This window comes from Platalea leucorodia (genome assembly GCF_965183815.1).
Source record: "Platalea leucorodia genome assembly, chromosome: 3".
NCBI classification, from domain to species: Eukaryota; Metazoa; Chordata; class Aves; order Pelecaniformes; family Threskiornithidae; genus Platalea; species Platalea leucorodia.
This window is the reverse complement of record NC_138825.1, coordinates 6,398,961-6,424,893: the sequence shown is the minus strand read 5'-3', so window position 1 is coordinate 6,424,893 and position 25,933 is coordinate 6,398,961. Positions and strand designations below refer to the sequence as shown.

General features: G+C 43.9%; 2 protein-coding genes across 2 annotated transcripts in view; one reads left to right on the top strand and one right to left on the bottom strand.

The window, feature by feature from the left end:
• Nucleotides 1–1,612: 1,612 nt before the first annotated feature.
• Nucleotides 1,613–13,954, bottom strand: ANKEF1 (ankyrin repeat and EF-hand domain containing 1; the record flags this gene model as incomplete). The annotated part of the gene is made up of 9 exons (XM_082308039.1): nucleotides 1,613–1,738; nucleotides 2,792–2,935; nucleotides 4,136–4,317; nucleotides 5,595–5,821; nucleotides 8,693–9,515; nucleotides 10,424–10,547; nucleotides 11,310–11,459; nucleotides 12,942–13,141; nucleotides 13,609–13,954. The coding sequence occupies 9 exons, from the start codon at nucleotides 13,952–13,954 to the stop codon at nucleotides 1,613–1,615; spliced, it is 2,322 nt and encodes a 773-aa protein (XP_082164165.1).
• Nucleotides 13,955–21,670: 7,716 nt separating this feature from the next.
• PAK5 (p21 (RAC1) activated kinase 5) overlaps nucleotides 21,671–25,933 on the top strand; it is a gene marked incomplete at both ends in the record, with an annotated part of 172,196 nt that continues 167,933 nt past the window's right edge. The window contains one exon of the mRNA XM_082305228.1: nucleotides 21,671–21,719. Coding sequence (XP_082161354.1) covers nucleotides 21,671–21,719 — 49 coding nt within the window. The remainder of the gene's footprint in view (nucleotides 21,720–25,933) is intronic.

The window sequence follows — 25,933 nt, the reverse complement described above, 5'->3', positions numbered from 1 at the left end:
AAAAAAAGAGTATGTTTTTGAAAACGACTTTTCAAAGCTAGCTGTATGCCTGAGCCAGACAGCTCTTGAAGTCTCACAATGTTAAAAGAAATGTGAAGAACGGGTACTATCAAACCAGAAGCTGATCCAATTTACAGTGTTTGTCTAGGCCAGTGTCATTCCCTCTCCTGAGGGACACGCACATCCCCACGCTGGACAATCGGGGAGCAAACTGCATTGCTAGAAAACTTTCTCTGTCATGTGCCAACAGTAATTAGCCGAGGTCCTGAAACACGAGGGAGTTTTATCCCTTAGCTAATTAGACTCTTCTCACAATCTATGTGAATATTTTTTTTTTTTAAGTTTCCAAGGATAATTGGGCTAGAGGGTTCCACAGGCTATTTGCACATTGCGGAGTATTTAATATCTGTGCGCTGCTTTCCCTTTTTTTTCTGTAGTCTGAATGTTCTTGTATTCTGTGAAAGCATAGGAGGTTTGAGTTCATTTCTCCACGCTTTTTGCTTCTTTAGATTATTTTATGGCATTCCCTCCCACTTCTTTCCTCTCCGAGCTAAATGTCCCCAGTATTTCCAGCCTCTGCTTAACCAAAACTTATCACCTGTTACTGCCTTTTTGAAGCTCCAAATTGGGTTCACTTCTCTGCTGCCAACCATTTTGCAGAGATACTCAACAGAATTCAAGAGGCGCTGAGTCTCTCAGCAGAACGCAGGCTGGTTTGGCCTGGTCCTATCACACAAATCTTGACATAATACACTTCATATAATGAACTTTCAGTACCTTTTCTTCACACTAAATACCGCAGCCTGGTCAGGTCACCTCTAGGACACCAGTTCCTTCCCACCCAAAGAACTCATTTTAATGGCAGGGAGAATATCTGCTGACTTTGCTGTTGTGGGGGCAAGCACTGATTTGAATTAGCTGTGGCTGTAGCTCGTAATAGAAGAACCCACATTCACAAAATCTCTGAATGTTTTTCAAGTTTGCCGAAAATATCTAAAGGTCTCGATGACAGCTTTGCAACGCTGCAGTTGGGGAATACATCCTCAGTGAGCGAGGAGAAAGGTTTGTGCACTCTTGCAAGTGCATGAGGGAGAATGTGAAAGGAGTAAGCTACAGTAGTAGTCCTGGCTGTAAATTCTGTACTTTCTGTTGCCTCTGCAGACAACCAAGAACCCCGGTGTCTTAAACAATTTCTGAATGCTGTCTTCATATCTTTATATTTAATACTCTTTTAGTAGAGAGGGTAACACTTACATCTTCCAGAAAGTCTTATGTTGGGGTGAAAAATAGCCTCATAAAGCTATACCTCTACAAAGCCAAAGGACATGTGTGTGTCACAACAGTGGCCATCCCATGAACTACACTGAGCCGGCCCCAAGACTTAGAATCACACGAGGATAAAACCTTTTTCCAGACTAAGCCCTTAAAAAAAGATTGTGTGTAAGCAACATAATCTACAGAGGAAAAACTTGCTACATGGTTTGTTTCTTTTTTTTTTTTTATCATAACTGAGGTACGTTTACTGAGCACTGCATGAGTCCTTCCTTACAGAGGAGTAAAGTGTTCGTCCCCTCAAAATATGTGCTGAAGTAGCTTCTTCCAGCTGGTGTGCTTATTCCATAACTTTTCTATTAAAGGGGGTCGTGAAGCTTTCTGAGTGGCCATCAAGGGTAAAGCGTTCACGGAGCAATTCTTGCTTCCTTACTAGCTCCTCTGTTGCAGCTTCGGGGGCCCAAATCTAGAAAATAAAGATATCTGTAGTTAATTTGGACACGACTTCTGCAACTGAAGCATTAAGAAGATACTGTTGGCCAAACAGCCATGTTCTAGCACTCTTTTCCATCCTGAGATACAGAAGAAAACTAGTGCCGCCTCCCAGGGAAGATACCACAACAATTTCTGTATGTATAAGCACAGCATTCTCTTGTTGTCACTTCCAATGTATAACATGCCATGGGCTCAGATTGGGGATAATATGGGAAAGAAGATCCAAAGCTAATTGTTTAGAATGACTGACTCCGGCCCAAGGTCCTCAGAGTGGAAAATAGTAATTAACCATAGAGTCACTGGCCATGTAGCCTTATTCCCCTGAGACCATCGCCGAAACTAGCCAAAATCAGGGTTAGGGAAACAGTAAACAAACTCCAAACAAAACCTCTCAGTCAGCAATGGTATTCTTTTCCTTTTTAAGGACAAAAAAAAAAAAAAAAATTACTTCTCTCTGATGATCTTTCTGTTTCTCAGTTATTGGCAAATAAGTATTAACAAGTCCCTGACACAAAAATTGTATTTCCAGTATTCTAACTCTAGGAAGTAAATATTTAGTGTACTGTGATCCATTTAGTTCAGTAACTGTCACTGACATAAGTAATCATGTGATAAGGAATTGAGAAGGCAAGTCAGAAGCACCAGTCCCATGCACAAGGACTCCTATCCTTTAAGTGTAAGAATGTAAAAATCCATACCATGAACATGGTTGCATTTGTATTTTACTGTCAGTCCACTTTAATCCTATTTTAAAACCTGGTAAGAGCCTGATTTCCATGATAACTTGTTTTACACAAGTTATGTACGTATATAATGTATGTATAATGTATGTATATAATCTATATACACATATATATGAACCCTTTTAGTTGTTTTGTGGCACTCTCTCTAGCCTGCGTCACATCATCTATAAGCTAGTTGAGTTGTGAAGTCATTTCGTCAGGTGGTTCTGGTTTTCGATCTACAGCAAGGTCTACCTTTAAATTGACGTGAAACTGTGCTCATGTCTTGCTACTGTACGTACTTTTCTGGGTTTGAACGTGATGTCATCTCTCTTAGTAGCACCACTGGTTATCAAAGAGTTCAGATGAATAACACCGTTCTTAGGAGAATGTGTTGTCTTTTCAAGAATGGATTTTTCTACAACTGGCAGAGATATCTGTGAAGGCTGAAAGAGAAGAAGTTATCGGTTATACAAATGCATTGCGTTGGGAAGCGAGGCACGCATCTTGTATCTTCTGACGCATCTTTTGCTATCTAGTTACTGTGTGTGTATTTTTCTTAATCTGTTCAGAATCTGTTTTTTGTAAAGCTGGTAATTTTTATAACCAAAATTTGTGAGGGAAACCTTTTGAAAGTTAGGTGATGACTCTCCTTCTTGGACACTAAAACATTAACTGCTCTTTAAGACTCACAAGACAATCACCTAGTACGACTGGTGATCCCATTCTGTGCCGGGTGATGAATAAATAAGCGCCTAAGGTGGTCCTCCTCCTGCCTCTGAAAGTCCTGTACTATCCCTGACAAATTCAAAACATGTTTGAAAGGGGGAAACCGAGATTTGGCTACTGGGACATATTTACTACACTGTTGCGGGCAGGACTGCTAAAGGAGAGTTCCAGCAACACAGATACAATTGCATTTCCTCTCTAAACAGCACCCCTAACTAAGACTAACAGGTACCACTGGTAAATCAGGAAGATCTCATCCACAACAAGACGACCAGGACGTGGTCACGGAGGCTGATGTCAGCTGGGGAACCGGGGCAATGGTAAGGTGCTCAAGGCTCCCGGCGGGGGCAGGGAAGGCACTCGGAAGTACAACAGTCAAACATCAGTGTGGGATTTGAGAAACAGGACTCAGGTCAACAGTAGAAGAGGAAGGATGTGAGACAAGCTGAGAAGTCAGCAAGCCCGATATCGCCTCAATGAGTTCGATTAGCAGAATAAAAAGACCTTTCTACTAATTTGAAGGGCCTTGGTCTTATCCTGTGAAGAAACAGGTGCTCCCTTTAAGAAATTACGGTTACCGGTTGTTCAGTATTTACCACAACAGAGCTGGATGATCGTAAACTGCAGGAGGAGGGGGGAAAAAAGAAGAGGGAATGTCTTTCTGTGTCCTGTCGGTGATATAGGACATAATTCTTCAGTGGGACTGGGGAAGATGTGAAGTTCACATAATTAACAAGTCAAAATTTCAACCAATGAACAAGTACTAGTACTGGCAAGAGCAAGCACTGGCTTCTGAAAATACTCACTTTAACAAAACTGCCCGATTTGTAGCTTTAGAGAGACATGGATGGCAAATAAATGAAAGAAAGAAGCACTCTGCTATTAGGAAATCAGTCCTTTGTTACCATCTCTCATACCTCTTTTTTCACAGCTTGTACCTCTACAGGCATCAGTGTAGAAGCTGACTTTGGCTTCACAACTTTTTCTTTCTCTGCTTCTTTTTTTTCTGGTACTTTTGGCAAATTTTCCAGTTTATTTTGGAGCAGATCAATTATTCTAGAATCTGCAAATACTTCAGCAATATCAAGAGCACTCTTTCCTGTATTTAAAAAAACAAATACCTGTATAAGCCACGAAAATGAACCTTGGCACTTGTTATTGCAACTGGATAATGACACTACAGTCAACTGAATTTAATTAGGCCCCTATTTTGTTAACCATTCAGTGTGCCAGCAGCGTGCCTGCCAGTGGTGTGAGGACTGGCAGTCATCAGCGCTGCTTGCAGAAATAAGGGCTTGCAGAAACAAGCCTCGAAACCAAATATTGCAGGAATTCTTGGAGTGGTTGCTTTGCTCTTAATGTCCTGACATTTGCAGCTTAATATGCTGGTCCTGCAGGTTGTAATTTTGATCTTGGAGAGCTGAGAGTGTTTAGCACTAGGAGACGGCCAGCATAGTACAAGGTTAGGAATGTAGACAGAGTTATTGTAGGTATCTACCTCTTCTAGTACTTGCTCTGGGACTGGCAAGGAGTCAGGGGAAAGCCCCGTGGTGTAAACGGGGCTGAACGCCTTCAATGCTTAATAAAGGAAAAACTCTCCTGGAGCTTATGAGACGAGACCCTGTGGCTGTAAAGTAGCTGCGAGACTAAATTGCTGTGTGCATTAGAACTTCATGTGGTAACAAATGGAGAATACACATCCCTTCTACAAGCAGGGTTTCACCTATAAGGCATTTTGGGAAGGAAAGTCTCGTTACGTAGCAATGTTGCTTCCTATGTTAGAGCAAGAGCTTAAATGTGATAACTGTTAACTGTTTAAATTACTCTGAAAATAGAGGAAATAATAGTGAATGAGGGATCTGCTGCGAGGAGGTAACGCTTCAGTATCGGTTCAGATTTGTTTTTCTCTTAAGTATTTTTTTCTCAAGAAGTAATATTTACATGCTAAGCAGCAAGAATTTTTTTTTAACCAGTGCTGCCTGTGCATAAAAAATAAGCGACTTAAATGGGTGGCAGAGTATGCACTGGCCACAACTAAAATCCAATTTGCCAGGAAATAATATTATTAACTAGACAGAATTTTTTCATTAAAGCCACTTACAGCTCTGTATATATCTTGTGAGGAGCAACAGTCTCCTTAATCATGTTACTTTATTTTCTAGATGCATAAAACCTAGGAAAGCTGACTACTCACAATAGTCATTCCACACTGTAGAAAACTAATGAAACCTAACTCTTACCTTCATCCCGGTCCTGATAGCAACCATAAATTCAGAACCCTTCTCAAAGTGTTCCAAGAACTTAGGTGTGTGTTTTTTTAATAAAACATGTATACATATAAGGAAACAGGCCTTTTTTGGAGACACTGATATTTACCATTGCTGTTTGTAGTCTGGATGTCAGCACCTGCATCGATTAAAAAATAAACGATGTCCAATCTGCAGATCTCAATGGCTCTCATTAGCGGGGTTGCATTGCCTATTGCAGGCGCATCCACTGCTGCCCCAGCCTTTACGATCAGTTCAGCAATATCTAGGTGTCCGTTATAGCAAGCGTGATGGAGAGGCGTCCACATGAAATTGTCTGTTGCGTTTACATCAGCCCTACAAAAGAATAAGAGAAGCTGTGGCAGGTGAAGCCAGCTACTACATCCAGTAACAGCTCCAAGTACAATCGATGTTAACTGCCCACTGCAATGGCATATTCAACGTAAATAAATATTTTCATGTTGCTACTGCTACTCTGAAACCATTTTAGTACCTGATATATAGCTTGTCATGGAATATTAATTGTAAGTGTGTGCCCGGGTGGTGATCATATCCCCCTCTAAGCCAACACAGTGTCCTCTACATGGAGGTTTTCACAGGTACGGAGAAAAATGGGCATTCAAACAGCTTAGTCCTCTAAAATGCTGCTGGTGTTTGTGCTCCAGCTTCACTGAGAATGGCAAAAAGCAGATCAAGGAATTCAAAAAAGAATGCTTCTGGGCCACGAACAGGTACTCTAAAATGTGGCAAAATTGCCTACTGTCCAATTTACAAATGATTTAGAGAATGTCTGTCTCGGAAAATCTGAGGATTTAAAGCTTTTTCAGCCACTGTGTCGCTTGACTAGATCAGTTTCTGCTCCCAGGTTAAAACCGGCCTGTTCTGGAGGATGCAAGGGCTAGTTTGGGGGAGGCGTTTGCAATATGCTGCCTTTGGATGAAGCTGAGGGGAAAAGCATTATCAGCCCTTTAGCAACTGGCTGCCTTGGGAGCTTTTGGGCTGGGGTCGTGCAAAAGCAAGGCTTGGGGAGCACGAGCCGCTAGAGCCCCTCAACGGTGTTAAAAGGGAAGAAATACGGTTCCCCCGTATCTTTGAAGAAAGGGGAGTCCATGACCATGCCCAGATCTGCGATCTCCCCTGTGCACCATGTGTGGGTTCAGAAGGGGTCAAAGCCTCATGAGGGGGTTCCCCAGTACTCGAGCAGAGTGAATTACGTTCCGCTGTATTTAGGACAGCCCAGAGGTCCCAAACTGAACTGGGGTCACTGTCCCGTTTACTCTAGGGACAAAGAGCTGATGTCTCCCCACGAGACACGGAGGGAGGGAAACGGAAGAAAAACTATGAAAGAATCTGCTTCCAGGGATAGCTTTTTGCTTTTCAGTTCAGATGGTTAATATTTAACTTTAGATCAAAAGAACAGATTCATCTGTTTATCTTCTCTTGTTTAATTTTTTTTAATCGTTTTTGGAATTCTGCCTTTGGTGAGATCTTATCGCAGTAAATTCCCCAGACCTACCAGTTTTACGTTTGTTATCTTTCAGTTGCATAGCTGTTATGGTTTATTCGTATGCAGTTTTCATTTCCTTTATATTTCTCGTTAAAATAAGTGGTTCCAGTTACTCTACTTTCTCTCTCAGCCCAACCTCCATGCCTGTACTGATAGTCTGTCCGCCCTTGAATCCCTTTTGCTAACTCCATTCTATCAGAAACAAACCGCTCGAAGGGAACAGGGACAACGCAGCACTGACTTAAAAATTCCTCAGCATTTTCTCCTGATCAAACATTGAATTTGCCTTTAGCACAAATTTCATTTACTTCTGAGTCTTTTTGGAACAAGATAGAAAGCGGATACCATGAATTTATATTTAAGCATCAGCATTTTCTATAGCTCTGAATAAATGTTTTGTTTTCTATTCGATATGGATGTGTGATACTGTACTGAAAAGGCTGTGTTGCAAAAAGTATTTGAACTCCCATGCCAAACTGAAAGTATCTGAAAGTCCATGCTGTTGAGAGATGCAAAACTAAACACTGTACTGATGATAACTTTCCTCTCCACTTTCTGATTTCTGTAAATTTAAAAATCTCAAAATTGTCTTTTTTTTTTTTTTAACTAAGTTATTACATTGCTAGGTCTAACTGTTAAATATGAGGAGATGTGACTCCAGTGCTGTCTAGTGAGGCTTGACGAAAGCAGGGAGATTAATTTGCTAACTCTTGCATCCTTATCTTTGGAAGACCTGAATATACACATTTACACAACTTTCCATACGCCCTAGGAATGTCAGTGTAATCACCAGGGTGCTGTTAAGTCTTTGCAGGAATTGGAGCAATGACTTACAGCCACTTATCCTTCAAAATGAATGTTAAAATGAATTCAAGCTATAGGTAGAGAACAAAGCTAATGTAAATATCTTTGAAAAATGTTCATTTAAGCGTCTGTGAATGTCTGTAGGACTACAGCAGTCTGGCAATAAAAAAAGAGATTACACTATTACGCAGGTACGACTGAATCTTTCTTAAATTGCTTTCAGTTTTAAGCTGTCATTGAGATTTTTCACAAGTGTGTCTGCAGGCTACAAAATTGCTGAAGCACTTCTAAAGTAAGGAACAGACTAAATAGCAGCACGCGCTTCTGGTGTAAATCCTGCTGCCTCAGCCTGCTGGGGCTGCAGAGGAAAGTGATGATAAGGCTTATCCCGTGAACGCATTCACATGCAAAGGCCCTGGCACGTGGAACAGGGAAGTCCAGGATTGCCTTGGTGATTCAGCTAAGAGTACCTTGATGATTTCAGGCAAGTCACTTGAGCCAGATTTCCCCAAAATCATTCGTCCAATTTTAAAGAGTTCAGTTTTGAGGATGCGCTATTTGAGACGTGGGTATGAACTAACTGCAGTTCCGACAGACTTGGATTTGTAGGTGCTCTGCATGTGACCAAAATGTCAACGGCCCAGACACCAAAAATTTCAGACTGGTGAACTTACCTCCTAGGTGTTTCTATTTCCCTGTTCCTAAAGTGTGAAAAATAATAAACTAACCCTCTGTAACTCAGGATCTTATGGAACTAACTTTAGTATTAAACATTATGCAAATAAAAAAGAAACCATAGTCTGTCACATCCCAGTGTTCACTGGTAATTTATGCTTTTGGAAGCCCTTCCAAAATAGCAATTTAAAAAAAAAAAAAAATCTCTGAAATGATCTTACCCTTTCTCCAGAAGATACTGCACAACATCTATGTTCCCGCTTGCACATGCAGCCATCAAAGGTGTTTTGTAATATTTATCTTTGGTGTCTACTTGCACGCCCTCCTCAAATGCCTTCTGTAGAGACAGAATGTCTCCTGCTCTGACAAGGTAGTTAATATTCATGTACGTTTTCCTTGGCTCATCTATATACCAGGCACGGTCATCGTGCACGGGATGGGAAGATGGGTGGTCTCGGTTAAAATGATAGCTATCAGCAGTGTTCTGAATAGCCTCAATCATGTACGCAGGGAAGCCATCTTCCCTACGCGGACATGCGCTCTTCGGAATAACGCAAATCGGCACGGGGACGGCAATGCCTCTTTTGCCTCTTCGTTTCTTCCCTTTCTTCCCCTTCTTCCCTTTGGGTCCAAAGGACGCTATAAGACAGCTTTTCTGCAGGTATTTAGAGCCTTTAAAAAATTCTTCAGTGTTGATTCCCTCAGGGTGAGATCCTTCGTGCATTTCAGCAATAGCTTGTATTTGTTCAACGTCCACAAAGGCGCACTGCTGCTGAATAACGGATATAAAATCATCTTTAGCTACCGTCCCATCTCCTTGGTCGACAGCCTCAAACGCCTTGCGGAGGGCAGCCTGGTGCTCCAAGGACCAGTCGTATAGCCTCAGCGCCCAGCGGGGGTTGTCCTCCTTAGCCCCAGGCTTGGACTGGTTTTTAAAGGTATTTTCAATTTTACGCAATTCTGCTGCTGCTGCTTTAAAACCTCCTTCCTTGGCAATGGCTCTTGGGGTCTTTGTTAACAAGTTTGTCCACGTAGGATCACAGCCTAAAAATACGGACCCAATTTCACTGTTAATGCAGTGGAATTAGTAATTAGTGATTACATAAAATGAGAGACTTGTAATATACATGCAACTAATTGCCACAGATCTACAATTTTATACTGTCTTTACTATAAATAGCGATAGTAGATGGAACCATGTCATTGATCTCGGACTGAAAGGTTAGCCACGTGTCCGTATTTGTTTCCCAAAGGGAGATTCACTGGGCAACCCATGGTCTACTTATCTGTCCAGTCATGAATATGTACAGAAAGGCAGGAGTTCAGTGAAAATTTTATGGTTTTACTTAAAGTGGTGAGCAACATTAAGAAGAAACGAACAAAGATTAAAATGTCACTCACTGTTCTATACCCCAACCTTGCAATTTGGCAACGGACCACTAGTTAAACCTTTGAATCAGAAGAACAGAATGCAGGATTTTGCATGGTGGTCTTCAATCAAAGCTTGAAGTGATACAATTATCTGATTAAGGTAGAAAACGATCATAGCTTCTTTGGAGTATGTTTCGACACCCATGGGTGCCAGGTTTTCTCCATGACTACACGGAGATAATTTTTTTAAATGATCAGCAAACCAAAAATTAATTTTCTGTTGGAAGATCCAATATGATACTTCTAAAAACCACTAAAACCAGAACCACTTAATACAGTCCAGTTCTAAATTATACAAACCCATGATGTTTCTGCTGCTTTCTTTAAGGAATGCTTTATCTCAGCCACATTAGTAGAAATAAGTCGTAATAGCCTGTGTTAGGCACTTCTTAATGAGAATTACATATGCCACACGATACTTCAGAGAGTCAAATCTTTCATAAATGCCCAAGTGCAATCTTTCCTTTAGCACAGCAGAAGAACATACATGATAGCTGCAAAGTAACTTATTTTTAATGTACCTCTTTGTCCTATAAACTTGCAGCAATTTGCAAATCCTCCCTCTGCAGCGTAATGAAGAGGCGTATTGCCATTCAGAGCAATCAGGCCCAAGTCTCCATTATAAGCTGAAATAATCCTCAAAATCTAGAAAACCAAAGACAGTACCACCAAAAATCTTGTCTGTTTCTTAAGATGGGGAAGTGTGAGAATGATTTACAAAGAAATACAATATCATATATGCCCAGTTTATATAGTGAACTTCCCTCCCATGGCCAGGTGATCAGCGTGCAAATAACATTCAAGTTTTCTATAGTACTGTGCTTACTTAACTGAGGAAACAGAAACCTCCTTCAGCTGTAGACATCAAGGATAATCTTCATTCCTGCCAGCCTACTGCAGGCCGCTGTCTTAAAGTAACACCGACATTGCATGCACAATCAAAACTGCATAATTTTATATACTTTGAAGATGATACAGGGGATAAGGAAGAAAGTGCCTACCTGCAGCTGTTTGCATCTGCCCTTATGATGGTACTGTTTCACCCAAGTTACACAGCTGTGACACGCTACATGTTGAGAGAAACAAGCTCTTCGATGGAGCTGTTCACACCAGACAGCCACACTAGCACACACACTCAGAGGTACCTTGGCAAAAAAGGCTCTGCGGTTATGAGAGATTCTATCACTGCTGGATTCCCTTTGATACTTAAAAAGAAGCTGCTTTTGATTGCTGATTATTATGCTTTGATCAGCTGAGGTACTGGACTCAAAAAAACAAAAACAAACAAAAAAAACCCCAAAACAACAAAAAACACTAACAGAAATACCCAGCTAAAAAACCAACCAACCAACCAACCAACTCAGGTTTGGCTTTGCAGCAATGTTTTAACACCACAAATGATGATACCTCAAAAAAGCCTCCTTTGGCTGCGAAATGCGCAGCACTGTGTCTTTCAAGGTCAAACAGGTTAACATCAACTCCTCTCTCAAGCAGACCATGCACCAGCTCGAGAACGCCTTCTCTTGCGGCTTCCATTAAGGCCGTGCGACCCGTGGCCTGCAAGGTAGGAAGAAAACAATTCAGAATTTGTTTTGTATGCTAATTCAGGTTGGGACAATATGATCTGATTGTTGCAAAGTGGCGTAAAACTGAAGGTCTCCTTTTAGGTATTACCGAAAAAGGAGACAAGTCTAATAGTTTCAAAGACACTTGTAGGTAAACTTTAAGAATCTAGTCATAATGCTGCTAAAATATGAGTAGTCAAATCCCAGCCACTCGAGTACATTAGTGGCTTGAGTCCCTTGAATAGTACTTATGAAAATCAATTCCTTAGTTAAGGAATTCTTTATTCTGTGTGCATGCTCTCATGCACGTTTACAAAATTTAACACAAAACACCACCTCTATCATAAAAAAGCATAAGGAGCTATGGCTGGAGGAGTGCTATGAGGAAGGCAGAGTAGCTGGGGAATTTCACTACTGCTCTAAGAGGAAAAGTTCATATTCTAAACAGTAGTGCCATCTCTTTTTCTAGACAATAGTGTATGTTTGTGATTAGCAGTACCTATTTTCTTTACGATGGCTGACTTTGGTAGATCTCGTGACCTTCCCAAGAACAGAGCACATCTTGGGTCAGGGATCGCCTGCTAGTAACATGTTGGCCCACGGCAACACTTGGAATATCTGACTTGCCACTCTACAGAGGGGCAAAGAGAGCAGTGAGCCGTGGATATGTTCCACTGAACCATACATTCTTCCCCAATATCCGTCCTTCTCTGGGCCTAGCACCCCATTCCTATTATGTGACCAGGTACGTGTCCATCATATTACAAAGAAAAATGCAGGTTTCTCATATTGCAGGTGCACTGAGTGCATGAAGTGGACACATGCACACGAGGGTGGGATAAGGATGTCCAAACATTGGTTTTGCTATAGCTACAAGCTAGGAAAGATACTGCAAAACTGGGACCAAAGCAAAAGCCGTGGCTAGCTTTAAGGGAAAGCTTGAGCTCCTTGACATGATCAACAGCACAGAGCTTCAGTCCTTCAGGTCTTTGTTAAATTAAGGAAGTAAACAAATATATTACTAAGACAGATGTACAAAAGAGAGGAAAGAGCTTCTTACATCTCGTCCCTGCCTTGATTCCCCATCAGATTTTTTCATGCCGGACTCATGTTTTAGCGTACGTTATTTCAACCCTGAAAACCTTCGGGCACATCCAGTCAAAGTACAAATCAGCATTGCTCCACTGAAGTACAGTGAACTGCAACTCCTAAGAGCTGGCCCAGTCACATTTTGGTTTTGTAAAATATTTGCACTCCAATCTACAAAAATCTAAATCAGGATACGTGGTTCAAGCAGAAGACATAAATGCCTGCTCCTGCAAAAAAGGGTGGTACAGAAGAAGAGAATAGGCATGGCCACAGAGTTGAGCACCTGCCACTGCTTTGTGTTTCAATGTCAGGATTTACGGCCATATACTCTAGTCGTCTGGTAACTATTCTGTATATATGTTCTTAGTTACAGAAATATTCATACCGGGTTTCTTGCATGGGGATTTGCTCCTCTTTCCAAGAAATTCAGACAAATTTCTTTAATATCATGAGCTTGCTCACAGGCTTGTAGAAATACAGGCTTCCCATCAGTAGTACAGTTGTTAACATCTGCACCGTAATCCACGGCAATCTGCATGCAGTGGTAGTGCCGTCTTGTAGGTAAAATGCAGTAAAACAAAACACCTGCAAAGAAAAATGGCAGGGATTATGGTGCAATACTAAATTATTAGAAAGGTTACTTAGGCTGTAAGCTTCACAGCTAAACAGACAAACTCCTTCAATAGAGACCCATTAGCCTCTCTTAGGGTATATACATGCAAAAAAGACTTCTAGTTTGGGGCCTTTGAACTTGGGGAGTAAACCAGAATTTAATATGTGACAGGTCATGGGAGGAACATGATTCTCAATCGCAAGTTATCTTTCAGCTGTGTACTGGAGAGACCTACGATTTAAAGGCCTGGACTGCTCAGGGAGAATTATTTTCATTTTCATCAAAGCTTTTATGGCCAATAGCTTCTGTTGAGCCGTAAGGATTACCCTCAACCACGGTTCCTCTCTGCAGATTGGACACAACATACGTAGCAAGTGTGTAACACAGTAAGGGGTCATTTTATGGTATTTCTGGTCTGATAAGGTTCCCTCTTCCTTACCTTTCCCTTCATTATCCACAGCAGTCATGTCTGCTTTAGCTTTTGCTAATAAATCCAAAACCAACTCGTGGCCTAGCTCAGCTGCCTTCATTGCTGGAGTACATCCCATTTTGTCCCGGACATCTGGATGAGCTCCCTGTTCCAGCAAGAAGCTGCACATGTCAGTGTCATTTTTAATGGAGGCCAAATGAAGGGCACTATATCCTTCCACAGGCTCTGTGAAATTAATGAGATTTGGGAATCCATTCTGGACCAGCTTTTCTATTTGCTTCTTGTCTTTCTGGTGAATGCACTGAAGAAGTTTGTAGATTTGTAAGTTTAGAAGTCTGTTATCTACCGGTAACATCCTGGAATACGAAAAAATGTCTTCTTTCAAGGAAGTGATTTCTGCATGGAGAGAGGAGAAAACATGCAAACTCGGAGAAGAGATTATAATTACATGCCAGTAAGAACAGGAATCAAATTATGTTCAAGGCACTAAAATATCCACTTTAACTTGACAGAGCATGAAGCTTTGAATGAATTTATCTCATATAGTATATACAGCATATATAGAGACTATATAAACACATGCAGCACCTTGCAAAATTATTCTTTCTAGTCTTCAAACTGTTCGGAAGAAGTCTCATTCAAGGTGAAAATGAAGTTAAGAAACCGTAAGGTAGCTGCTTTCCATTCAAGGAACTGTTATAATCTACAATTAGTTGGAAGCCTAAGGGGAGGCTGATCATCTGTCATTTTAGTACTTCAAAGTGGGGGGGGGGGGAAAAATCGCAAGTCACAGTGTCCTCCGCACTTGCTGAAACCTAAAATTGATACTAGCATCCCCTCATCAGTACCTGAGCACTCTCTTTTTTTTTTGGTAGCCAATGCATGATCTTCCTGCTGGGCTATGTACATAAAAGAACAAATTGCATTTCTCTGCAGCAAAACCCTTGGGCGAAAAAAGGGATGCAGACAGCAGGGCGCTGGCCTGGAAGAAGGTTCCCCCAAGTGATGCAACACGTGCTTCTTGAGAAAAGTGTGGTGCAGGAAACCAGCTTTGCATTTCCCTCAATTCGGATATTTTTTTAGGCTTTTTAGCCTCTTTTAGCCAGTCTCAGCACCTGTGGCTGGAGGGCCAAGCAAGGGTCAGACGCTATAAGGACCATTTCTGAAGCTTGCTTAAGTGGATGAGAAGCTTCCTATCAGCTTTAGCAAGCCTTGGGTCAGCCTGTCCTCCAAAAACGACAGTGCGCTTACAGGGCATGCAACAAAAAAACGTGGAGGAACAGCATCCTGTTAGGGAATACTTGGGGTTTGTGGGTTTTTTCTTTTTTATTAGCAATCTAGCCTGTAAATGGGACCACTCAGCCATCTGCCTGGCTACTGCTGGGTGCTTTGTGGATGTCCAAGAAAAGGTGATTTTTTAAGAGAGAGACGTAGAAAGATGCACAATTCCAACAGATTTTTTGAGGCAACTCCTCTCATTCTAGAAACGAAGCCTGAAAGAAAACTGCAGGAAAAGAAAAAAAAAAAAAAAATGAATGAAGGCTAATTGTATTGGGAATAGATGGGAGAGTGGTAATGTTTGTACCGCAGGTACAGCGTGCCAGTTGTCGTTTCTATAACTACTGTCTTTCATTTCTTTTGAAGTTCTGTGGCCAGCCTATTTTTGGAGCAACAGAGACAGCGGTCAAGTTTACTGTTGACAGGTTTCTGAGAACTGTCCCTCTTGTGTTTTCCCCTGCTAAACAAGCTACTTGGCACTCTCCCCACGCATCTGGCCATGATATGCAAAACAACCCCATTACACCCTCTGACTGCAGCTGATTGCTCCTCCTCTGTAACAGAGTTAAAATAGCAGAGGTGTTTCAGGAGAGGAGTAAGGAAAAAGTAGGAAAGGGCCATACAATGCCTGGAGCCACTTAAAAGCTGCCCTTTCTAGTCTATGGAGCCGCTTAAAACATTGTAAAATGTCCATGTTTTGCTAGAAAACCCGTTTGTCATTGTAGCAGTTTTGACCAGCTCTACACCACGTTTTATTTGAATGGCATTATTACTAGAAGCTGCTTGCTTGCCCGAGTGTTTTAAGTGGGCACAAAAATGCAAAGACTTTCTCTTTGCAATGAAATCTGGTCAGAATAGGGCAGCTGCTCCCAGAGTTTGGGGGCTTTCTCCATTTACATATGACATTGCTTAAATGCTAAATTCTCTTCTGTGTAGGTCTTACACAACCCTCATTCTGATCATATACAAGGTATATTCTTACATTGCATGATTAAATAGTTAAATAACAATAACTTAAATCTGTCGCCTGTGGCTTGTTTATTCTCATCCCTACCACGTTGTGCTTCTTGTGGCATATTGTCCTGTGAAAGGGAATAAATGCAGAGATGATTTTTTTCTACTGCCAGGGGTTACAACTATAGCAGCACTCTAGTCCTAAAGTTTAGAGTTGAGAAATACGGCTACATCTGGGTAATGCCCTGGTAGAAGCGAAAACTAGTGTCCCCTATGGAGTCTAGCTTTTAGAGCCTGAAATGTTAGGAAGTAATTTCTGAGCAAATCCTCAATACAGGAAGTTTTTCCTGGCTTCTGAGCACAGGGAAAGAAGTGGTGTAAATTCTGCGGGGGCTGTGGCGAGGAGCAGCAAGAAGGTACTGCAAGGAAGGCTCTTACAGTACTTACACCACTGAAATTCAGCAAAAGAAATGTTTCTAAAGATACTTAGATGGAGCTGACAAGCTTAAGTGTTCTCTCATACTCTCGTTCCTTTTCCCACCACCCTGCAGCAGCAACGAACTTGGGTTTACTTCCAAAAACTGGATCCTTTCTTCCCCCTGTAACAGTGAAAGGTGTCTCCGCCCATGGCAGGGGGGTTGGACCCAGGTGATCTTTAAGCTTCCTTCCAACCCAAACCATTCTATGATTCATTATTTGCACCCTGGATTTTGCACAGCATTTTTTCAGGAACTCATTTAGGATCAAAACTTGCCTTTTCTTCCCTTCTTTCTCCCCCCTGGAGCTGCAAACACTGAAGAAACAACATTCTCCATGGAAATAGGTTAGTAACGCTACAGAACACGAGCAGCGTTGCAGTTGGTAAAAATCTGTTAGTAACACTCGATGAAGTCACAAATGGATATAATATTCAATGGATATGGATTTGGGTTTATTTTATGGATTATCCTTGAGATTCAGAACAGTGCTAGTGCTACCTCTTGCACAAACATTACATTCAGCCTCTGAAGTACAAGCATCCAGAATAAGCATGTCCCAGAACGCCGTGTTTTCCAGCGGGTAAGACGACACACTGGCAAAGCAAGTCTGAACCTGAAGCGCATCTTACACACCCAAGCAACTACTAGTTGTAAGTAAACACCTGCCACCACTGATGTTCCTGTTCCTGCCAGCGTCTACAGCAGTGACACAGCAAAGGGGCAGGAGCGCAAGTGGCACAGGCTGTCGCGGGAACAGCAGCGGCTTCGAGAGGCAACGGGAGAATCAGCAGCCCTGGTGGGAAAGGCATGTGTTAGACGCCACAGAATAGGGTTGAAAAACAGCAATCCACACAATATTCTTGCAATGTCCCTGTATATATGTCCAACGACCATTTTAACGGCATGATTAGGTATTACTTGCTCCCTACAACCTTTGCCTCACGCAGGACATGAGACTGACAGCACACCTTACACTTACTGCACACTTTCCTTTGTGCTCACAGGGTAATGTATTACACTCCATTACAATTTTAGCCCCAGTTCAGCCTGATCAGTTTTTCCTGGTGCTTTTGAGCTGCTTATCATGGTATTCTTTTAATACTTCACACACGGTAACAAAATTATTTCCGTAAACATAAATGAAATGATTTTCATCACAACGCTGAAGTATGTTGTTATCTCGATTCAACCACCAGTGAGATCCTACCAAGTTTAAAGTCTTTACTTCAAAGCATTAAGAACCAACAACTTACATGAAAAACACCGTAACATTTTAACTGTGACAGTTAATTTTTTTTGCAGTATTTCTTGAAAGTGACTGGATCAAGTTTTATCAGAAGTTTCTACAGGAACAGAATCAAAGTAAGACAGGTGGGACAGAAAACTCTACCCAGAGTCAGGTAAAGTTACAAGCAAGTGAAACAGGCTTCTGTAATGAAAATATAACTACAGCATCCTGCAAATTTTCATTAAGTAAATACTACCAACCACATGTATGTCATAGAGTTTTTACCACTTAATCTGTAACAGATCTTTTAATGGAAAATAAGGAATTGTTAAGATGCCTTTGAGACAGTCATGCTCTGGGGAGGACTTCATGAAGCTATAATCATAAATCCCAAGTTTGTAACATCTGCTTAGTAACAATTTTATCTGTTGACAAACATCAACAGAATCACTACCTTCATTCTGCCGGCTTGTATCATTGTTTTGGTTGAGAGCATGAACTCATTTCAAATTCAGATTAATCCTTTTCCTGGTATGCCTACTATTAAGAAAATAATTTTAATCAGATTCTTGTTTTCTCACAAAGCTTTCCAAGCTGTGATCGAGGTACACTGACAGAGAGGGAAGGTCTGGTGGCCAGCGCTCTCACTCGCTCACTCTGTCGAAGCCTGGTGCCTGACTGCTGCTGGAAGCGCTTGTGACTCCTTTTTTAAAGTTTGCAACATTTTTCAGTTTCAACCTTTCAAGTTGAAAACATCCCTTTAATTATCACTGCTCACAAACCAGCAAACAAAATTTTCATGTGTGTTTTGTTTAGTGAGAGAAAATAGCTTAGCACTTTCTAAATTTAATCCGTTTGCATGCTGGCCATAGAGATAAGCATGAGCCCTATACGCCAGCATAAAGCAAACCAGCATGGTCACAGTGCCACGCTATATTTACAGCTTTATAGCAATAATTGCACCGGATTTTTGGCTGTGACTAATGTTTAATAGGAGTGATGCCGCAAAATCCTCCTAAAACTGAATTCCAGTATAATGAATAGCCTATAATGCTGGGTTGTCTCTTTGACCCCTTCTTGGGTGTTAACTCTCAAGAAATGCTTTGCCTCGGGCTGAGGCATAGCCTAGCCCTGAGTGACGGTCGCTTCCCTGGCGCTTCTTGTCCGAACCGAGCAGGTGTCAATCTTGTGTTGAGATCTTGAGCCCTCTGGGAAACTGGGCCCAGTCCTCAGCGCTGTAAAGACAGTCCCGAGGTCATGGCTGGGTTAGATCAGATGTGTACCCTTTTGTCTTCAGTTTGCCTTAAATTTCCAGTCCCTTTGGTGTTCTTCCAAAATGCAAGGTAACAGAAAGGGGCTAGGCTGCTTCAGGGAGGGCAGGCGGCCCTGGGGGGCAGCGGCCATCAGGTATATGAGCCACAGCTGCTGGGGACAGGGGCTGAGAGGAGGTTGCTCCCCAGCTGGGAGGAGAGCTGGGGCTCTCTGCAAGCCCCCGGGCTGCTGGGGAGTCAGCGACGAGGCGATGCCGCAGCCAGGAGCAAGGAACGGGGCGTGCAACCGCTCCCGCAGAGCCTGAAGTGCCGAGGGCCCTGGAGAAGCCAGGTAAGGCATAAATCTGGTGTCGGTTGATTTCCCTTGGGTTGCGACTCAGAGGAATGGTGGCCTGTAGAGAAGGCTGGCTTTAACGGGAGAGAAACTGCTGGAAAGGGAACACGTTGCAGGGCTGGCGCTGGCCCACGCCGCGCTGAAGCGGTAAGGACTTGCTTGTCTGAGGATGCAGAAAGACGAACTGGGGCGGCTTCCAGTCCGCCCTCCTCCGAGAGCGGTGCCAGGCGTGAGGGGGGTGCTGGTGCCTAGCGCGGGGTGTTTCGTTTAGGACTCTGAAGCACAGCAGCTCTGTGGCGCCGCTCCTGCCGTGCCCCCCCGCCCCCAGGGGGGCCCGCACCCCCCGCGGTGCCCTACGCTGCCCTTCTCGCCCGGGCCCGCGGAGAGGCCGGATCCAGCCTTCACAACCCGCCGCCTCCACCCCAACCCCTCGCCACGCAGCTGGGGCGGCGCCGTCCCGCCGCACCCGGCCTCCCTCGCACCACCCGGCCCCGGTTCACCCCTCACCGGGCGCTCACCTGAAGAACCACGGGAGCCCGGCGGCGGCGGCGGCGGCCGGGGTCCCCCTCGCCTCAGCGCCGCGTCGCCCCGCCGGCCCGCGCCGCGCCCGCCATTGCCGCCCGCCGCCTCCTTGGCAACGGCGCGGGCGGTTGTGAGGGGCGGGAGGCGGCGGCTCCCCTCAGCGCCCCGCGGGCTGCTGCCTCCGCCGAGCGGTCCTTCAGAAAGCTCCGGGAATCACCGGCAAAGGTATCGGCAACGGTGCTTTTAGCGTGGTGGCGTAAAAGCGCGACTTAACAAAGTTTGATGGCAAGGTTCGCTCTATTGTGGAAGAATCAAGGAAAATGGGGTTACGCTGGCGTTGGAATGATGCCCGGAGACCGGACAGGCGCAGCGTAAGGAAGGCCCTCCCGCTGAGTCAGGAGGGTCAGAGCAGACCCCCTTGCTTTCTAAGCTCCCGATGGAGCTTAGGTGCAGCTAGGTCCAATCTTAGTCTCAGACTTGGACAAAGGTTTATGCCTAAGGGATTGTACGTGCAAAATTTGTATCATGTTTCATTAGCATCAACTCAGCACGCAAAGTTACCAAGACAAAATCAAAGTTACCGTACTACGAGGTTATGCACGGTATCGGTCGCTTACCAAAGATCTGCTGTTGGTACAGGGTCTCTGCCCTGAGGAGCCGCCCTGAGAGGTGTCCCAGCTCCAGGGGAGGAGAGCTCCAGGAAGGCTCGCTTAGGCTGTCCTATTTATAGGATAAAGTGGCTGGCCCGTAGTCAAATTACATGCCGTAGAAAAGGTATGCAGGAGACTCCTTGTACCCACAACTTTCTTCGCTCCTTGATAAATGAGTCTTGGAAGAGCCACCCGCTATTCACGTGTCAATGGCGTGATCGGTGTGCCAAGCTCACGTGCATCGATGCCCACTGTGCCACTCCGCTCCTTTGTGGGTTTTCAGAGAACAGGTTGAAACTGGAGGAGCTCACGGCCCGGCTACAGCTTGGGGCTTTGCCTCTTCCAGAGCCTGCACCAAACCACCGCCAGCGTGGCCAAGGGGTCGAGCGCATCCGTCACGTCGGTACGGACGAGCGCCTTGCCGCCCTCTGAACAGCGGGTGAGACGCGGCATGCGGCCAGGCCGCTGGTTTACGGGAGGAGGCTGATGATGAGTGTTGGTGGCGAGGGGGAGAGCAGCCACCGGGCTTGGTGTAGCCATCCTGAGTGGGTGCAGGAGCCTGGGCCACCCCGAGGGTCGCTGGGCTGTGTTGGCAATGCTGGGTGCACCGACTTCCCTGTGTCGCCTCTTGCCTTCGCAGGGGGAAATGTATGCCTTACATGTATATATGCCTTAAATGTATGTCCTTATCTTCTGTGGTGCCGCAGGGAAGGAGTTGGATGTCTTACTTTCTTGCCAAACCTCCTTCTCCTCCCATAGAAAGCAGTACAGTGTAGTTGTTTCACCTTTGAATTTTACTAGAATCACTGGCCACAAAAATGGAATTACAAGACCTGTGTATAACCAAACCTCATAGCCAGAGGGTTTGTGTAGCACTGTACTATAAATGAGGTGTGTTAGGCTTGAATTGAAACATAATGGTTCATAGACCTGACTGGAAAGAGAAACCTATTTAATAACAGGAGAAAAATATCAGTGCCAACGAATGGGGAAAAACGCTCAAAACTGTTTAAGCAAGTTGAAGCATAAGTCATTCTAGAAGGCAAACACCACTAACACTGGGACTTCCCAAGCTCGCTGTATTTCTTTTCTGTCTATTTCCTTCAGTGTCTAATTTCAGCCTCCAAGTGCCACAAACCAACTGGCCCTTGGTGCTCCTGTTTGGCTCGGTAATCATGTATGGGATAACAGCAGAGAGGCTGGCTGCTGCAGTGAGACTGTTTGTCTTGTACCTAGCCAAGACTGGCTGCTGTATTATTTGCAAAACACCTCTAGCATTAGGAAGTTCAACAACAAAGTTCTTTTTTGATATGAAATCTCTTCTGCCAGGGAAGTGGTGACGCACAGCTGGATTCATGTCCAACAGCATGGAAAGGCGGGTGACGCAAGGCATGGGGCTGTGTGGTGAGTCACAACAATAGATAACATCATTTTAGCATAAAGTATTTTGTTATTTCTCCTGCAAGGAGTGCCATTTGTACAGTAGCTATGTCGTGCTAGCATTTTGTAGTGCAAATTTGCTGGATTATTAGTCTTGCACTGTTCTGCCTTGGTGGATTGGTTTCCTCTTTGGAGAATGTATCATCCAGGCCCTTCTCTTTCTCCTCAGTCACGCTAAATAGATGCTGCAGACATGGCACAGCAGAAGATGTTTCCCTGCCTGTCCCGTGTAAGATTTCTTGCTTTTGCTGTTTCCACAAAACAAGGAGACACATGTCTTGGCCTAAGACCCTGGTGAATTCTCCTTTTTTCACTTTGTAGAGTAGCACATATTAAATGCACGTTAGAAAAGCTAGCACGTGTATTTTGAAATTTACTCCAGTACGAAAATAACTGAAGATCCTGTCTGGAACACCTGCATGACTTGACTCTGGGAATTGTGGAAACTCTGGAACCAGACCATAACAAGCGTGGGTACTTGGTATTTCATCCCAAGTGTGGATGTGTGTATAAATGCATGTGTGGTTGGGGGGTATATTTAGATTTTTATGATTTATTTTTTATTTTTTTATGATTTATTGGTTTATTTTCTCACGGTCATCATCTTTCCGTGAGCTTTTTGAGAGTGAAAATGAGGACTCATGATTCAAGAAGCAAAATGTCCTTTTTCAACAGCTGAACATCATACTGGATGTTTCAAAGCAATGTGGCTTCAAGAGCAGAGCCTCTCTGCCTTGCTGGCTGCTGCTCTGGTATTAGGGTACTGCAACATCTCCAAAATAAATAGGATCAAAACCCTACTAGAGAAACTCGCAGTATTCCCTGCCTTTAGAGATAATTTTCTCTGGCGAGCTTTATTTATTTCAAGGTCTGAAGTCTCAAGCTGTTGGGTTTTTTTTGGCTGACAGCTCAGTTTTGGAGGAGTGCCAAGCTAATGCAGGAATACAAGTGGCGTGGCGGTGGTAAAAACGTAACTGACTGCACTAAGGAAAGAAAGGTGTAAACTGCCCAGAGCTTTGAACATAACCTGGAGCCTTGTAGCTGGAGATTACAGCTCCCAGAGCCGAACTTGGGAAACGCCTCACAGCACAAATCGCGGCATGGTTTGGTATAGACCAAGGCGTCTGTGCACCACCTGAGTCTTCATCTGAGGGCCGTGCTGTCCAGAGGTTCGGCGTGGTATAAATTAGGGTGGCCTTGAGGCTGCTCTGTCCTGGGTGCTCTAAGCGTGCACCCTCCCCTCCCACACAAGGACGTCTCTAGCAGCTCAGTCAGGAAGGAGCAATGTCCGCTCCTGGGACAATCCTGGAGGTGCTCCACTGGCTTCATGGTTACCTGGATGAATGCAATCTGTGGAGCCCACAGCAGAAAGGTTTTGCCCACTGTGTCAGCATCTGATAATGAGTAGTAAATAATTTCCTAACCAGGACTATTCCAAAGAACATTTATTACTGAGGAGCATATATGTTTTCCCCTTGTTTTACACACTCTTAAACGTTAACCTTAATTACTCCTACAACATACGTGCTTCATCATGATAGGTAAAGCTCCCATTACTGATATGCTCACTTTACAGCTCCAAAATGGTCTAATTACACATGAAAAGATTTCACTGCTGGACAGCTGCTTCAAAGTATTTGAAATACAAAGGCTGTGAAGTTTTGTTTGGTGCTAGCAGAAGGTGCCAGACTGACAGCACTAGATAGTCCCTGCATGGAACAAGTGGAATAAAGTAGCTGTCGTCCTCAGTATCGCTTGCTGTCTTTGTATTGTGCTGGCTTTTATCTGGTGATGTAAAAGCACAAGGATGCTACAAACGTCCCACAGCTGACCTCTGGAAGGAGGCTGTGCACCATAAGGACTCTCGTGCTGGTTGGCACTGGAGTCCTGCTGACATCGGTGGGAGCTGGGCTAGGTGGTAGCCTGACTTCAGCTGGAAGGCGTGCTTGGGTATTGCATGGTTTTTGCTTAAGCTTTTTACTGCGCAAGTAATTATTACTGTTACTCACCTCTCCGGATTCTGATGCTACTGCAAAAAAAAAATGCTGTATGGTGCATTACACCCAAAATCTGCTTGTTTAAATTTGCCAGCTTGGGAGAATGACACAAACTTAGACATTTGGCTAATTCTGAAGGTCATCTGGACTGTTTCAGCTGGCTGTGAGTTGCACTGAGGGAGCATGAGATCACATCAGGGTGTTCATATGGCTAAGTGTCAATAAACTCTGCCTAGCCCATCTATAACACTGCAGTGTTATGCACTGCGCTGCTGCAGCTGCTCAGGGGCTGTGTGTGTGTGTGTGTGTGGTGGTGCCCACAGCAACGCTGACCGTGAGTGCAGAGGTACAGCTCTTCTACCCGCTGGAACAGCCTGTGGCCTGGGCTGGAGAGTTGTCATGGGGGCACTTCTCAAACTGTGCCCTCTCAAGTTAGGGGAATAGTCTGCATCTAGATGGAACAGCAACCTTCTGGAGAGGATCTTTGTTTCACGCAGCGGCACAACCACCTCAAAACTGTGCTGGTAGGTCATACCCTGCTACTCCTTGTGTTATATGTGTATTTCCCGGGCTCCGCTCTGTTTCTTTTTTGATGACACTGTATGAAGCTGTTAATATCACTCAGATCAATGCACAACTTACTAAACTGATTTAGCTTAACTTTTTTGCTCTTCTTTATACTCTTTCTATAATGGCTTACCACCAAAACCAATGCTTATTCTTTCTGCCAATTAATATGCGCTCTTATGCATAAGCCCTTGCATAGAAGAGAAAATCCATTAAATAACTGATGTAAGTGCTGAGTAAGAAAGCCCCGCAATGGCTGGAATTTACCTCCTGACCAAACCTCTGTAAAATCCATGTGCGTGTTCATACAGCTGGCTCTGTAACCCATGGTGGTATCCCGTCTGCTTACGTACTTTGTTAGGTCCCTGACACTGTGTCCCTGGAGAAGAGACTTGGGAGGAAAGCTGCGTCTCTTTTGCGGTGGTTGTTTTCAAGGGAAAAATTAAATTCTTTCCCAAACTGTCAGTAGGGCTTATAAAAGATAAGTAGTGATAAAAGCTAACGTGTTCTGCCAAGAAGTTCTCTGTTGAATGCAATCTGAAATGAATGCTATATAGAAAAACAATCCCAGGAAAGCGCCTGCAGCAGGTTAGCTGGGTATTGGGAGAGGAGCATTTCAGATTTAAGAGTAGTGTCAGCAGAGTGGGGGTTTTTCTCATTTGTTTTTGTCACCTAAGTTTTTCCTGAAACACTGTAACTGTTGCTTATTTTGGATGTTGTAAATACAGGCTTCTTGTATGCGTCTGCGCTTTAACTTGAGGTAAAGGCGGTTCCAGGGTTACTGGATAAGAGGGAGGCACTCCTATTAACAAGCTGAGGGGGGAAAGACGAAAAATAATAGTTGTGTAGCTGGTTTTCGGTTAGCTTCCATGCTGGCAGGTTAGAGAGCAATGAAAATACAAACTGCCTTCGTTTGTCCCATCTGTTCTCATCCGGCCTGTCACCGTACCCCATGTGAGACACTACGCACTGCAAGTTCTTAGTTTTCAAGACGAAGGAATAAATGTTCTGGACTGTTGCTCATCTGATGTTACGTGAGGCTACTGAAATATTGATCACATGCTTCAGCACATACACAGCAAATAAAGGAGGGATTTTCAGTTGGAAGTTATTTCATGTCGTCGGTATCTGGGAGGCAGATCTTCTGGTGGTGCTGGCTCTCGGCAACAACTTATGGCAGTAGCTTTTAGAAATGCAAATAGAAGGGAGACCATGTAACGGAAAGCGACGTTGTCTTTGAGGCGGAGAGAAGCACGTGTATCCTGGGCCTGGTGGATAAACATCTGGGTTTCAAAGCTGCTTGTTGAGTTCAGTGCTACTTACTGTAAGGAAGGGTAATCTGCACAAAGAACGGCTAAGAGCATGAAAGCAACTCTTCCAAAGCAATGTAAGGCTGCTGAAATCCCTGAGGTCAAGCAGGGGGAATTCCTATACAAGAAATCAATTGGTCCAGTTGGAATAAGCCTTGTTCTTATTCCCTTGCTTGGCCTTGCTCAGCTGTGGTTAAATGAGGAGAGTGGATGATAATCATCTGATTATCTTGCTGTTGACAGGCTGTGGAACAGGTGGGAGCCCTGGCTTGTCCTCACCTATGTTCCTGACTCAGACTGCCCA